This window comes from Cnephaeus nilssonii (genome assembly GCF_951640355.1).
Source record: "Cnephaeus nilssonii genome assembly, chromosome: 12".
Classification (NCBI taxonomy): domain Eukaryota; kingdom Metazoa; phylum Chordata; class Mammalia; order Chiroptera; family Vespertilionidae; genus Cnephaeus; species Cnephaeus nilssonii.
In genome coordinates this window covers 13,489,349-13,501,605 of record NC_137083.1, presented here as the reverse complement: position 1 = coordinate 13,501,605, position 12,257 = coordinate 13,489,349, and the positions used below count along the sequence as shown (strand labels likewise).

Below are 12,257 nucleotides of genomic sequence, written 5' to 3'. Positions count from 1 at the left end.
TCTTAGACTCACATTTAATTCACAAATAAATCAGACATACATTCCCCAAAGCTATTCCCGTCAATTTCCAACAGAGCCCTTTCTTTCAATCAGAACTGCACTCCAATTCAGTGCAGGAGGGAAGGGCCAGTTTATCACAAGCTAAGAGCTGTTTCTACTTTCACTACCTCAGAATATTCCAAGGAAGTTATCAATTCAACACACAGGGAAACTGGAATCCGTGTGTTAAGAAATTAACTTGGAAATTCTCTAACTTTTGAAGGTAGCATCTAGGCACAAATACAGATTCCCTGTTTCATCTTTTTTTTTTTTTAAAACAAAACAGTTTTGCTATTTTAACTGATTTTCAGAGAGGAAGAGAGAGGGAAAGATAGAAACATCAATGATGACAGAGAATCATTGATCAGCTGCCTCCTGCATGCCCCCACTGGGGATGGAGCCTGCAACCTGGGTATGTGCCCTTGACTGGAACTGAACCTGGGACCCTTCAGTCCACAGGCCAACGCTCTACCCACTGAGCCAAACTAGCTAAGGCCAGATTCCCTGTTTTGAAAAAGTACTAAAAGGCGAAATTTTTACTTAACAGTACTACTGTGTTCAATTCAAAAAGGACTCAACACATAACATTGTTAAAAAACATTTATTTTGATACAGTCTACCATAAATAAGTCAGTAGAGGTTCCACTCTGCCACAGATGCATCTGAGAAGAGCCCTGTGCCATTCCATTGGTGAACGTGTGAACGATGTCCCATCTCTTATGCCAGCCAGAGGGCACACCTTCCATGTTGTTACTGTCCATTGATTGCTTCCAAATCCAGATGACCAAACAGTCCTTTATCCCCAAAGTAAGCTAAAATGTTTGTGAAGAGGAGAAAGAAATTAAACCCCAAAGTAAAAACTCCTTAAGCATCGTTTAAGAACTAGAAGAGTTTATACATTCATGTCAGTGTTTACTCGTCTACCAAATTCAGTTACTAGAAGAAAAAGATCAATCTCATTGAAGAAAAGGAAAAATCAAACATAGAAACCCATATTTAAAGAATACAATCTTGTTAGTTTTGACAATAGTTACCTGTTATATAAACAAGAAGGAAAATGTAAGTTGAGGTCAATAAAAGATATATGATAATGATTTTCATTAACATGAAGGACTGATGAACCCAGAAAATAAACCTGTAACATTACTAGATGTAACATCAGTAAAATTAAAAATAACATTTATTGAATGCTTTCTATGGGTCAGACAACACACAGAAAGTTCACAACTCTTAGTTATGATCCCTATTTTAAAGAAGTTGAAACTGAGGCTTTGATATGGTTACATATTGTTAGTGGCAGAGTGGGATGTGACCCAGGTGCTCTTAACCATTAGCCCACACACATCCCAAAAGGAATCAGCCTTCATTTCTGCCTCACCTAATTCTTATCCCAAACATTCCACCCACTAACTAGCCCAAATTCCTGAATCATTTGCTGACTAAGCAACAGGATCCAGAAAAGGGATAAGAGGTGTTTTACTTCTAAATCTTATTGATTAAAGATGTGATTCTTAGTAATATGGCAATAAAATTGTACCACAAAATGACAATTTGAGCATTCTGTAAAATTTTTTTAAGTATTTTTCCTTTGTCTGAGAAAAAAACAACACTCTTCTAGTTCCAATTTTCAAGAGTGTATTAAAATCTCCCATTAAACACCAAGTATTTATGAATACAGGTAAGATATGGAAATAAATTACCCATCTACTAAGATCTCCTCCTCAGTGGTAATGAGCAGCCAAAATAAAGAGAAAAGAAAATCTTCCTTGGCTTTATACAGATAATGGGAACAATAATTCTCTTAATTAACCTTAGTCTTGACATATTTTACCTAAATAATGTTTTACTAAAATATTGCCCTCATTCATTAAAAAACTGCATTTTAAATGCGCATCAAGCAACATTTTTGACCACATGCCATGCACCATCCTGGGTGAGGTGCATAAAAACAAATATTTTCCTCATCTCAAGGAACCCAACTAATTAGCAAAGAAAACAGACCAGTAAATCATGAACTATATTATTTATGTATTACATAAATAAATTCATACATAAACAATAAACTTTATGTTAATGAACAATAAATTTTACATTAGTAAAACCCTAGCAGCTATCATTGTTTCTTTCAGGGTGCAAACTAGGCAGTCTCCCCAGTGCAAACAGCACAGTATATGAAATGCTATAACTGCATAATTCTCTTCAGACACTTAGTCAATTCTTTCCTAAACACAGATACTCCTGGAAGGAAACCAGAGATGCCCATAATGACAGAAAAGAGAGTCAGCACCAGAAAGGAGCGCTGAGAAGACACTAAGGTGAAGAAATGAAAAAGCAAGGGGCGATTGCTCCATCTAGTTTGAAACCACGATCAACTCTTGGTGGGATAAATGAAACCAAAAAGTACAACCAAAGGGCACATTCTATCCCCACCTCTGCATCCCGGATCACTTGGGACACACACAAAAATGGTATTTTCCAGCATGCAGGGCCAGTCCAAAATGGTACCACAAGATGCAAAAAGCCCACCAAGAAGTCAGGGTGAGCTGACTGATTAATGCAGGCGTCCTCAAACTACGGCCCGCGGGCCACATGCGGGTGTTTTTGCCGTTTTGTTTTTTTACTTCAAAATAAGATATGTGCAGTGTGCATAGGAATTTGTTCACTGTTTTTTTAAAACTATAGTCTGGCCCTCCAACGGTCTGAGGGACAGTGAACTGGCCCCCTGTTTAAAAAGTTTGAGGACCCCTGGATTAATGAATGCAACACTTATTGGCAGCTACTTTAGGTGCTTACAGAACAAAATACTATAATGTAAATACACAACAACCATAATGTAAGCAGAGAATGACAGAATACTATGCGAACACAAAAACAGATGAATTCCGCTGGAAGAAGGAGAAAATGATTTAGGGAAGAGGTGACATTTGAGATTGGGCTTTTCTAGAAGTACATTTTCAAGTGGAAACGGAGGGGAAAGAGCATTCCAGGCTGAGAGAGCACAAGTACACGGACAAAGGCATGAAAATACACAGTTCATTCTGGAATTGGCAAACACCATCTTGCAGCTAGAGCATTGTTCCCATAGGAGAAAGAAATGAGATAAAGGCCCAGCCGGCAAGACTCAATGGTTGAGCACCAACCTATGAACCAGGAAGTTACAGTTCAATTCCCAGTCGGGGCACATGCCCAGGCTGTGGGCTCAATCTCCAGTGTGGGGTGTGCAGGAGGCAGTTGATCAATGGTTCGCTTCATCATTGATGTTTCTATCTCTCTCTCCCTTCCTCTCTGAAATCAATAAAAACATATTTTTTAAAGAAATGAGGTAAAGGGGATGACACAAAAATTATTAAAAATCACTATTAACAGTTTATTGTGCACATATTACTTGCCAAGTACTGTTAATACTTCACATACAGTATTCTTAATCAAGCCTCATGGCAATCATATGAACTAGTATTATGCCCATCTTATAAAAGAGGAAACTTCATTTTAGAAAGGTTACTAGCCTCTTCGGGAAAGATATCTGTTGGCAATTTCCAGTGCTTGGAAAAATGTTCCCACAATCTGACCCAGTCGCCCATCTCTGATAACGTCTCTTAAGGTAACATTTCTCTAAGGAAACAACTAGTCTAAGGTCAATCAGCTAGTAAATAGCAGACACATTATCTCAAGTCCCCATTTTACAAAAAAAAGGAAATGGCAGTCCAATGAGTAAAGGCTAAGGAAAAAGGAACTTAGTGGTGATCTCTGAAAGCAGTTTTAACAAGCCATAGCATAAAGGTTAACCGTAGGAGGTTAAAGGGAGGGAGGAAAGTGAAGAAAGGTAGCAGTGAGTGAAGACCATTTATTAAAGCACTTTATTATGGAAAAGAGAATTAACTGCAGAAATGGACAAGTTGGGGGTACACAGGATGCTCATCTCAAGGAAAAAGACCCTTTCCTCTTATATAAGAGGCTGATAAGGCAGAGAGGGTAGAGGAAAGTCCTATCAGATGGCACTGTGCTAATTACATTAAGAGGTAAGATCATCTGAGGGAGGCCACGTGGCCCAGTGGAAAGAGTGTAGGCTTTGGAGACACATACTCATATTCCACCACCTACCAACTGTGACCTTCTCCGAAGAACTGAGGGGATAATTAGAAATATTGTATATAAAGCACCTGAAACAGTGACATTGTTAAGTGACAGTAATATTGCCATTATTATTTTCTGCCCGTTCTAAAAAAAAAAAAAAAAATGGCTTCAAGAAGGAGTTTGAAGAAACTGAAGACCTAGAATGGCTCATAAAAAGTCTGTTAGGGCCGAAACCAGTTTGGCTCAGTGGATAGAGCGTCAGTCTGCAGACTGAAGGGTCCCAGGTTCGATTCCGGTCAAGGACATGTACCTTGGTTGCGGGCACATCCCCAGTAGGGGGTATGCAGGAGGCAGCTGATCGATGTTTCTCTCTCATCGATGTTTCTAACTCTCTATCCCTCTCCCTTCCTCTCTGTAAAAAGATCAATAAAATATATTAAAAAAAAAAAAAAAAGTCTGTTAGGGCAATCCACATGAAATGTCTGTAAAATAAGAGGGTCAAGTTGAAATCCCACAGCAACTGTACAGGGGTCCTGGCCATTAGAGTGCCAAGACTATCAGTCCCTCCTATAGAACAAACCTGCCTGTTCTAGATTCTGCCTTTATATATATGTATGTGCATACACACATATGAATAGTTTTCATAAGTATACATATATACATACATGTGTCAGTATAGGAATATGTATACTCTTTGTACCTATACGTGTGTGTAGTTTTCACAAGTGCTTATCAAACACTGGCAAGGTTGTTTCTGAGAGAGAAATTTGACAATGCATTTTCAGAACCATAAGTGCTCATATAGTTGACTTATTAATCCCATGAGAATTTATCATGAGGAAATAAATCAAAACCTATAAAATCTAGGTGCATAAAAATGTTCATTATATTATTATGTAAAATATTAAAAAACTGAAATACCTAAGTAATCAAAACCTGGAAAATATATGGGATATCAACTCTAATTTTAGGTGAAGACAATAAAATACTACATACTCTTATTAGAATGATATAAAAAGTTGTATTTATCTGAATAAGGTTAAGATGGAAACATGGGAAATTTAAAACAGTTTACCTTTTAAAGTGGTAGGATGATAAATTAGTGCTTTTTTTAAAAAAAAAAATATGCTTCACTGCAACATACTGAGGATTCTTAGAGGGAAGGTCGGGGGGAGGGAGGAAAGAGGTCAACCAAAGAACTTATATGCATAACCCATGGACACAGACAATAGTGGGGTGAAGGAATGGAAGTGGGGAGACGAGAGTCTGGGGGATAAAAAGGAGGAAATCTGTAATACTTTCAACAATAAAGACAAATTTTCTTTAATTAAAAATATGCTTCATTACGGTTATATGATACAGTTAATAAAAATTAGGAAGGGGAGAGAAAGTACTTACCTGCTAACAAGCTAAACTGGTCTGCAAAATGCTGCAGTATTCCAACAGCCCAAAACTATAACAACTGGTAAAGCTCCATTACAATGCCTACCACTACTACTCTTCTGCTTCCCAGTGACTCAGTACTAACATATGAACATTTGCCCTGAAATGTTTATTTGTAAGAACAGTACCTCAAAACAGTTGGTTCAGGCATTCCAGGATCTGCACCCCTCTTAAATCCTGAGAGAGAGGGGAAGGGAGGAGAAAAAAAAGAATACTAATTAAAACCCAGCAGATAAAAAATTTATAATCAAGACTTTCTTTTTCAATAACCTAGAGTAGCTGGAATGATATCCCAATCTACCAGCTTTATCTTGATTTACCTATGCTACAGAACAGTTTCTAATCTATTATGTCAAGAACCAATCAGTAGGGAAGACAAACTTCCTCCTATTATACACACAATTTAGCACAGGAGCTAAAAGCAGAGGCATGTACTATCTTTCATTATAAAACATATTCAAGTTATTATTTAAAACCCTAATTAAAAGTCTATTCTTATTATAAGCATGATTAAATAAACCTTAACATTCGGTTTTGTTTAACCTAATCAAGTCAACATTCTTATTACAAGTACGATTAAATAAACCATTTACCATTTAAAATGTTTATTAGCACTGGCCAGGGTGGCTCAATGATAGAGTGTCAGCCTATACACCAAGGGGTCTCAGGTTTTTGTTTGTTTGTTTGTTTTTAATATATTTTATTGATTTTACAGAGAGAGGAAGGGAGAGAGATAGAGAGTTAGAAACATCGATGAGAGAGAAACATCGATCAGCTGCCTCCTGCACACCCCCTACTGGGGATGTGCCCGCAACCAAGGTACATGCCCTTGACTGGAATCGAACCTGGGACCTTTCAGTCCGCAGGCCGACGCTCTATTCACTGAGCCACACCGGTCAGGGCAGGGGGTCTCAGGTTTGATTCCTGGTCAAGGATTGCAGGTTGATCCCAGGCCCCCATTCAGGGTGGGTGTAGGAGGCAACCAATAATGTGTCTCTCTCACATGAATGTTTCTCTCTCTCTCTCCCTCTCTCTCTCTAAAAATCAATGGGAAAAATATCCTCAGGCAAGGATTAACAAAAAAATGTAGCAATAAACATATTTAACAATAAACATAATTAATAAACATATTTTATTAACAATAAAAATGTTTGTTAATTAATAGGACAACATATTAATTTGATGAAATAACTGATTAAAATTAGAGTTGGTTTCAAGAACTATGAGGGGATGAAATTTTATCCCACTTTTCAAGACAACAAACTTGTCTGCCATATTCCTAGTCAGAAACAAAGAACAATTTATTACTCCCAGCTACAGCTGTAGTCAGAGTACCATTATATCGGAGACAACCCTGCATTTAGGGAACCAGAATATTTTATATTGGGCAGTAAGCATCTCTCCCCTTCATTCTGGAGAGAGATACTATTTTCCAAGGCTGTTCATTCTACAAACGCGTCCTTAAAACGATAACATGGAACAAAGGTAGTCAGAGCCTCTCTTCACAAGAATTGTAGAAATTCAAGACACTGTGGAAAACTGTCTTCCAACAGATGGCTCATTAAAATATTTTTGTTGGTAAATGTCCAAACTGATTCTTTATTATGTCCTATTTTACAGCACTATAATCCCACTATACTCCCTGAAGTCCTAAAAAAGGTATGTTTTAACCTAAACTACACAAGAAAATTAATGTACAATTGCAGGTATTAGTGAGAGGTGAGATGGAAAAGTAAAAGAAACAACCTGGAAACTAGGTTAGACATAAATTTATATACAGTGTAAGAAAAAAGGCCATTAACAATAAGTACTGAAAAAATAGCCTCAACGTCAATCTCAACCCGAGTTGGATGCTGGGGTGAAAATACCACAATGGTAATCCTGGGAAAGAGAATATAGCCAGTGTGCACAAAAAGGAAAACAAATTCTAGGATGGAGAAGAAAAGCATTATCTACTCTTCAGACCAAAGCCCTTGATGCACAGATTGTAGCAACCAGCTACAGCTTTCTGGGAAGCAGAAAAGGAATCTCAAAAAGAGGAGGGAAAGGTAGATGAAAAGACGTTTAAAGCAGCAAAGAAACCACAGGACAGAGACCAAGAGCAGACTACAACAGGACCCCACACACACAATGGAAAAAGAAAATGGCACAATGAAGGGGAAGAATCAAAGCCGCCCTACCTTAGCTAAAAAGAGAGCTGGGCCCACTGTTCCACCAGCCAAACTGGGCCCTTCTACCATTTGAATGTCGGGAAGAGGGGTAACAGCATAGACTGCAACAGTAAGCTGTCAATTATTTAATCCTGGATACTTATACAAAGTCACTAAAATCTGGAAAAGTAATACTTTTTTTTAAAAAAAAAAATGTGTTCAAAATAAGGGAGAAAAAAAAGATCTTTTTTAAGCCCTGAATACTTAAGTATTCCCAGATTATCAGCTGGCTTGCCATTCTTGGGGAACGTCCAGCATAATCAAAGGCTCTTGCGCTTTCTCTTAGGCAAGGCACCTAAAACGAATAGGAAGCTAAAATCACAGGATTCTGAAATGTGAAACCGAGTTTCAGAAAATGTCAAACGTCATGCTCAAACGGACAGCGCTGCGGGTGTCTCTTCCCACCCCGTGGCCTGAGTCGGGCAATTAAGATGAAACAGAAAATAAAAACGACCCAAGGCTAGAAACAAGATAAAGGTCCCCATGTGCAGCCCTAGATGAAAAATAAATGCCTGAGCACTTACACATCTTTGCGGCACGGCCTAAAGGTTAAGAGGATGGGCCTGGATGGCCTGCCTGAGTTCACAGCTCCCCCATAGCTGTGTGGCCTTCCGGCAAGGAACCAAATTCTCTACGGCTCGGCTTCCTCGCCTGTGCAATGGGCTCCATAAGAAAAATCACCCCCGCCCTTCGTGGTGCAGATTAGGAAGCACCGGCGTCCAACTACTGCCATCATCGCGCTTCCAGGCAGTGGCGTGTCCGCGTCCACAGGCCTCTTCCTCGTCAGGCCCACCTGGACAGGTGAGGGCAAACCCCCGAAAACCCGCCTGCTGCCCAAGAGTGCGATGTGTCGCTTTCACATAATGTTCCTTCGTTGGTCTAACTCTCGCTTAGTCTAACTCTCCCAACAATCCTGCAAAGCATGTCCCCTCCGCTTCGCCGATGGACAAGCAGAATGGGAGGGACTGCGTGGCCTGTTACAGACCATAACAACACTAAAAGGTCGAACAGGACACTCGCCCTCAGGATGGACCGACCCCACTTGACCCGACAGCCTCCAAGGACCCGAGGCGTGACACCGCGTGGTCAGCTTTCTCTCCCCGCCCCAGAAGCCAAACATGGAGTCGCAGCCTCCGCACTCCCCGCCCTCCCGTCTCCTCACAAGTTCCTCGCCCACTGACCCAGGTAAATCACGAGAGGGATAAAGCCCCAGCGGATGGCAAACTGGCCGCCCTTGAAGAGCTGCTGCAGCCTCTGCTTGGCCTCTTTGCTCAGCTTCACCATGGTGACGGCCCGGGCGGCGCGGCGAGCACCCACGACCGCGGCGAAGTCCTCCCTCCGAGGAAAGAGGGGCGTGTGCGCAGGCGCGCCACACACGACTTTTACGGCACGAGTCGTGAGCGCCGCCAGCAGAGGTCGTAATTCATCGCCCGGAACCCACCTCGCGCCCGCCGCGGCGCTGCCTACCCAAGGCGCATGCGTGGCCGAGTCTCCACGCTGTCCGAGGCTCAAGTTCACCTCTAGGGTTAGGCACCGCCTGGTTTCGCCGGTGGCAGGATTCTGGAGGCACCGTTCTTTCCGTTTGGAACGCCCTCCTCTGTTCACCGACTTCTCCGTTTTTTCAAGTGCATCTCCACGTGTCCCCTGCCAGACATAGAAGGAGCATTATATTCAGAAGGACGGGGTTTTAGGAGAAAAGATTAAAGATCCATTGTTCCTGGAAGGCACCATATGCTCTCTTACCTCTTGCTGTCGCCTCTGCCAGAAATGCCTTCCCACACCCCCTTTTTAAAGTCCAGTCAAGTCATCTCCTCCAAGGTGTAATCTTCCTTGCTTTGCTCCTGGCCCTTATCCGGGCAAGATGAGCACTTCCTCCCGGTGCCTCCAACTCTCCAGTTGATTTATCAATATTTATTTATGTGACATTCTTCCTACATAGACTACAGGCATTATATCCCCAGTGACTGTATCTATTACACTGTGGAATTGGCCAGTTTGAGAATATTTTCCTCAAGCTGTGATAGATAAAAGAACTCTTTCCATTGTCCTGGAGCAAAACATGATTAAACTAAAAGCTTGCCTTTTCCAAAATGTCATATAGTTGGAATCACACAGTGGGTAAACTTTTGGGATTGGCTTTCTTTCACTTCGTAATGTGTATTTACGTTCTCTCCATGTCTTTTCTTGGCTTGATAGAGCATTTTTATTATTATTATTATTATTATTATTAAACTTATTGCGGTGATATTGCTCAACACGAACATGTGGGTTTCTATGTTACAAGATCTGTATATTGCACCGTGTACCCACCACCCAAGTCACATCTTCTCTTGTCACCTTATATTAGGACTGCTTTCTCCTCCGACCCCCTTCCCTTTGGCAACCACCACACTGCTGTTTGTGTTCACGAGTTTCAGTTTTATATCCTACATATGAGTGAAATCATATGGTTCTTAGCTTTTTCTGACTGACTTATTTCGCTTAGCATAATGTTCTCAAGGTCCATCCATGTTGTTGCAAATGGCGCTATTTCATCCTTTCTTATGGCTGAGTAGTATTCCAATGTGTATATGTACCACAATTCCTTTTTTTAATATATTTTATTGATTTTTTTTTACAGAGAGGAAGGGAGAGAGAAAGAGATAGAGAGTTAGAAACATCGATCAGCTGCCTCCTGCACACCCCCCGCTGGGGATGTGCCCGCAACCAAGGTACATGCCCTTGACCGGAATCGAACCTGGGACCTTTCAGTCCACCGGCTGACACTCTATCCACTGAGCCAAACCGGTTTTGGCATGTACCACAATTCTTTATCCAGTCCTCTTATCACAGGACACTTTGGTTGTTTCCATGTCTTGGCCACCCTGAATAATGATCGAACATTTCTTTTCAGCACAGAATAATATTCCATCATCTGGATGTACAGTTTATTTATCCATTCACCTATTGAAAGACATCTTGGTTGCTTGCAATCTTTTGGCAATTGTGAATAAAGCTATGATAAATATCTGTAGGTTTTTTCATGGATATGAATTTTCAACGTCTTTGGGTGAATATCAAGGGGTATGATAAGAATATGTTTAATTTTGTAAAGAACTGCTATCTTCCAAAATGCCTGTACCATTCTGCATTCCCACCAGCAACAAATAAAAGTTCCTGTTGTTCTACATCCTCACCAGCATTTGATGATTTCAGTGTTTTAGAATTTAGCCATTCTAATAAAGTGTAACAGTATATTATTGTTGTTTTAATTTGTAATTCCCTAATGACCTGTGATGTGGAGCATCTTTTCATATGCCATCCCATCACTTTTGCTGATTCTATTCCTTAAAAAAAATTCACTAGGCCCAGGCAGCACTCAAGGGGTTGGGAATCACCAAAGGGCATACATACATAGCAGGAGATGGGGCCACTGGGGACCATTTCAAAGGCTGCCCAATATAATTCAATTCAGAAAAAAAAAAAAAAAAGGAGAGGAATTGGAGACAAGCATAGACAATGCTTTTGAGGAGTTTTGCTACAAAGAGAAACAACGAAATGAGAGGTTAGTTGCAGAAAGATGTGGCATTAATGTATGCTTCCATTTTAATTATTTTACAACAAACCAGATCATTCTTTAAAAGTGGCATATTTAATATATTGAATGTGTAATTAAATAGAATTCTACTTTACACCATTATTCATATATATTTTTTAAATATATTTTATTGATTTTTTACAGAGAGGAAGGGAGAGGGACAGAGAGCTAGAAACATCGATGAGAGAGAAACATCGACCAGCTGCCTCCTGCACACCCCCTACTGGGGATGTGCCCGCAACCAAGGTTCATGCCCTTGACCGGAATCGAACCTGGGACCCTTCAGTCCACAGACCGACGCTCTATCCACTGAGCCAAACCGGTTTCGGCTTCATATATTTCTTAGAAGTATTGTGACCAACAGTGCTTTTGGTTTGTAAAAAAATAAACCTGAAAGGGAATTTTTAAAAATAGTCTGGCCCTGGCCGGTTTGGCTCAGCAGATAGACCTTCGGACTGAAAGGTCCTGGGTTTGATTCCAATCAAGGGCACATAGCTGGTTGCAGGCTCCTTCCCGGCCCAGGCCCTGGTCAGGGCTTATGCAGCAGGCAACCAATCGATGTGTTTCTCTCACATCGATTTTTCCCTCTGTCTTTTCCTTTCTCTTCCACTCTCTCTAAAATCAATGAAAAAATATCCTCGGGGGAGGATTAAAAAAGAAAAAAAAGCCTGTTTGTACCCATGTGGGGGTCCGTATTCCAGGGCTTCCGAGAGACTTGCCTGCACAGCCTCTGATTACTGATCAGCCCCCGTTTATTTAGGCAGATAAAACCAATGGGCCCAGGGAGGGCAGACATTCTCTCTTGGCTTGAAAAACAAGCCTACAGCTGCTTGGAAAAGGCAGGCTGCTGGGCCGAAACCCGCATGTGGCAAACAGCCCAATGACACCAATTAAAATGTTACCCAAATCATAAA

The 12,257-nt window shown here is 40.8% G+C and overlaps 1 protein-coding gene across 1 annotated transcript; it reads right to left on the bottom strand.

The window, feature by feature from the left end:
* Nucleotides 1-621: 621 nt before the first annotated feature.
* TOMM7 (translocase of outer mitochondrial membrane 7) lies at nt 622-9,136 on the bottom strand. The gene is made up of 3 exons (XM_079785966.1): nt 8,948-9,136; nt 5,685-5,733; nt 622-851 (listed from the first exon to the last, which is right to left on the bottom strand). The coding sequence occupies exons 1-3, from the start codon at nt 9,048-9,050 to the stop codon at nt 836-838; spliced, it is 168 nt and encodes a 55-aa protein (XP_079642092.1). The 5' UTR covers nt 9,051-9,136; the 3' UTR covers nt 622-835.
* Between the last annotated feature and the right edge of the window lie 3,121 nt (nt 9,137-12,257).